This window comes from Seriola dumerili, unplaced genomic scaffold, assembly GCF_002260705.1.
Source record: "Seriola dumerili isolate Sdu_G_001 unplaced genomic scaffold, Sdu_1.0 BDQW01000016.1, whole genome shotgun sequence".
Classification (NCBI taxonomy): domain Eukaryota; kingdom Metazoa; phylum Chordata; class Actinopteri; order Carangiformes; family Carangidae; genus Seriola; species Seriola dumerili.
The window spans coordinates 734,433-738,251 of NW_019174271.1; the positions used below are offsets into that span (position 1 = coordinate 734,433).

A 3,819-nucleotide genomic window follows, 5' to 3' on the forward strand; every position below is an offset into this window, starting at 1 on the left:
CATTAAAAACCTGCTGATTTAAACTCATCGTTTACATCGAGTCATTTCTGTGTTGTAGTCTCTCAGCGAATGGCATCACATCAAAAGGCGGGAAGGTCCTGACAGAAGCTCTGAGAGAGAACAGCGTCCTCAGAATATTCTGGTGAGCAGATCACTGACTGAGCTGAATGACTCTGCTGCTGTAAATGAAGGACTCTGTGTACAGAGGTTCATGTCTGTGTTGTAGGTTGGTGCAGAACGAGATGACTGACGATGCAGCTCCACACTTGGCTGAGTTGGTGAAAGCGAACTCGGGTTTAACTCACCTCTGGTATGGGACACACACACACACACACACACACACACACACACACACACACACACACACACATACACACACACATGATGTCACCGTGGACCAGAGCTGTGATGCTGCGGAATACCCAGAGGCCTGTGCTACGAAGCAGGATGTGTGGTTAGTGAGGAACATCGCCATGATAACTCACGCTGCACTATGTCTACTAACCAATCAGTTCCCTTGGAAAATGGATCAGCATCATCTTCATGCATGGATAATAGCAGGGAGCGTTCAGGGACCAACAGACCACTTTGACTTCCCCTGATGATTTTTTATAGTGACCCTCATTATTGCAGAGGGCCCTTCCTCAGCAGGTGAACCTCTGTGTATGGGGGCCCCTTTTGTCTTCTTTATTTCTTTTTTTTCCCTGTTGGCAGCAACAATGTCAGTCATTTCATTGTGTTTTTGTATGATATCATCCTACAACTGAGGCCCTGAAGCCTCATAAGTACTTGATGTACTTATGAGATGTGACAGTTAAGTCTATTTGGCTTGAATTATATTTTTCTTTTTCTTTTTTAGTTGCTCCCAAGTTGGTTTGACACCACCAGGGCTGCAGTTGAAAGAATTAGACTAAAACTGTCATACAGACCAAAGGAAGATATCTACTCATTCATTTAATGGAATACAGAAATGTAATTATGCCCTAATGATGGGCAGCTTTATGATTTTTTGCCAGATGTTCTTCCTGCATTTGGCAGCTGCAGCTGTTGCTGGATCATGAGTTTAACTTCTTCATATTTGTCTGATATTATAGTTTGTACAACATGCTGCTCTACTGCCTGTAGACGTGTCTTGTTTGTGATTGGTCATATGCTGCAAACCCCGCCCCTTTTATGTGAACGCTCAGGAAAACCTGGGTCGACTTACTGACTTTGAACCACTGCATGTGACCGCACAGCATGATTGTGCGTTAGTCTCAGTGAAGCCAGAAAAGAGAAAACGTCCGAATATGTTGAACCTGCTTCGTGGAACAGGCCTCAGGTCAGAGTCTGATTGTCAGTAAAACTCACCTGCCTCATTTATTTGTCAACAGGTTAATCAGCAACCAGTTCACTGTGCACGGGATCAAACACCTGGCTGAGGCCCTGACTCACAACACAATACTCAAAGAGATCTGGTGAGGAACAGTCACACTGCTCAGAGACGTTAAGGTCCACATGCTTTGAAGCAGCTGTTTTCACAGAGTCGGTCAGAGTCTCACATAATGTTACAGTGATCATCACCTGATTGGAGTTTGTGCGCGTGCATGTTACAAAGCGTCAGTTATATGCGGTTATATACGTGAAACTGGGGCAGGCTAATTAAATTCAGTATCCATTTAACACTAGAAATAATAGGTTACGACATTAATGAGAAAACAAGTTACATATCGTCTTGACATTTGCAAAGGCATGAGCAATCGGCAATAGTTCTAATGATCGTCCATTATCAACATCATCGTCCATCGGCACAATCCTAGTGGAGACCAGACGCAGAGCTGAAAGAGAGAAGTGCCTGACTAAGATTCATCAGGTGGAAACAAACATGACCAGCAATCAAATGAATAATCAGTTGTTACGTAGCTGGGAGCGTAAATAAGCAGCTGTTTATTAAGTTCACTATATCAACGTAAAGGTGATGATAAGTCAAACAAACACCTGAAAAAGTCCTCTACTATTGGCTGGACTGGTGGCCACTCAAAGACAATTAGCCTGCTTCTTTATTCCATCAGTGTAGACCAGCAGTTGTCTGGGTATCCACATTCACCCCTTGACTACGGTGACCCTGAGAGGTCATCTCACTGCATCTGAAGACAACACATGCAAACAGACAAAACAGAAACCAATTCAGAAAAGATATATATATATATATATATATATATATATATATATATATATGTATAATACTAAAATGTGAACGTGTCCTGAAAGATAGTTTGAGTTTGAATCAATATAAATAGTTAAAGGTAAAGTCCATGTGTCCCCCCTCTGTGTTGATGAGTGTGAGTGTGGACGACAGTCTGATGTTTCTTGTTCCTACAGTGTGAAAGGAAACCAGCTCTGTGAAGAGGAAGAGAAACAGTTTGTGGCAGAGAAACGGCTGCGGTTCCACTGACTGGCCTTTCACGAGGCTGGCACATGCCGACTTATGTCTGGATGGGAGTAAAGATGTGTGTGTGTGTGTGTGTGTGTGTGTGTTCACTGTATTCATGCAGTGTTAGTGTTAGCAAACTGATCAGGTTTGGTGTTATACTTTATGCTTCCACCTGGCTGCGACTGTCTGCTGCAGTACAAATTCACACTAATTGCTTGAATGTAAATATTATACATTCATCACCTGCTGATGAGTGTTTGAATGAATGAAACTGAACATGTTTCTATCAGACGATGTTTACCTGAAGTTTTCACAAAATGTTTGAAAGTTACAGAAAAGGGAAGTGGAAGCTCTGATAAACACGAACAGACAACTTCCTGCTTCATGAACCTTTGTATAGATTTTGAGTAGATATTTTGTTGTGTATGAATACACTGTAGCTTCATGTTATTTATATTTTGACTGTTGTGATGTTCATTTTCCACATGGCTGGTGGAGCTTCAGTCAAGATGACAACATGATTATAATGTTTGTGTGATAGATACACAGATACCAAAGTGGTGACTGAGGAAACTCACTATATATATATATATATATATATATATATATACATATATCTGGATGATCGTTTACTATAATTTAGGACTGAATGATGTCCAAAAGAAATATTGCAATCATTTTGGCAGACATGACAATTGCAATATGAGTCATGATTTCAGTTGGATTGGTCATTTTTCATTCATTTCATCCTGTACAAAACAAACATGCTCCTTCTGGAGAATATGGTTTGTAGACCAGGTCATCTCTGTAGCACCACAATGCTTCACTTATGGTATGTTGTTGTGACACATTTTACTTTTATCAAAATAATTGCAGCTCCTGTGATTTGGATATTGCATGTAGCCACATTGTGATTTCAATAATATTCCAATTAATTGTTCAGCCCTACAATGAAGTTTGGTGTATGGTGTTTGACATCAGTGTTGGCAGAGGGCTGTGCTCTGAGTGCCCTCCTTGTTAAAGAAGCAATTAAAAGCTCCATACAGTATAAAGGTCTCTGTCCATGTGTAGTTTGATTATAAAGCAGGTCTAGGTTCTATATTAATATTGTGAAAGTATCAAAGCCTCAGTCCACAGAGAGATGCACACAGCCTGTATTCAGAAACTGAGCCTTAAAACCAGCCGTCAGGACTTTGTGATGTCACACAAAGCAGTCACCAAGCCCCTCCCACCGAGACCCACCATCCAACCTTTTGGATTTGGTTTCTCTGAGTCTTTAACTGACACCTGCTATATTTTAGTGACTGACTGACCTGTTGTTACTAGAGCTCCAGAGAGAAGCCTGAGAGAGGATGTAAAACACTGAGATGGACACAGGAGAAGAAGAAAATATGGAGCTTTAGAAA

At 41.1% G+C, this 3,819-nt stretch overlaps 1 protein-coding gene across 1 annotated transcript in view; it reads left to right on the forward strand.

Moving 5' to 3' along the window:
- Positions 1–3,290, forward strand: part of nod1 (nucleotide binding oligomerization domain containing 1) — a 10,990-nt gene extending 7,700 nt beyond the window's left edge. Inside the window, exons 11-12 of the mRNA XM_022750797.1 lie at positions 1,374–1,457; positions 2,362–3,290. Coding sequence (XP_022606518.1) covers positions 1,374–1,457; positions 2,362–2,434 — 157 coding nt within the window. The 3' untranslated portion in view covers positions 2,435–3,290. The remainder of the gene's footprint in view (positions 1–1,373; positions 1,458–2,361) is intronic.
- The last annotated feature ends 529 nt before the right edge of the window (positions 3,291–3,819 follow it).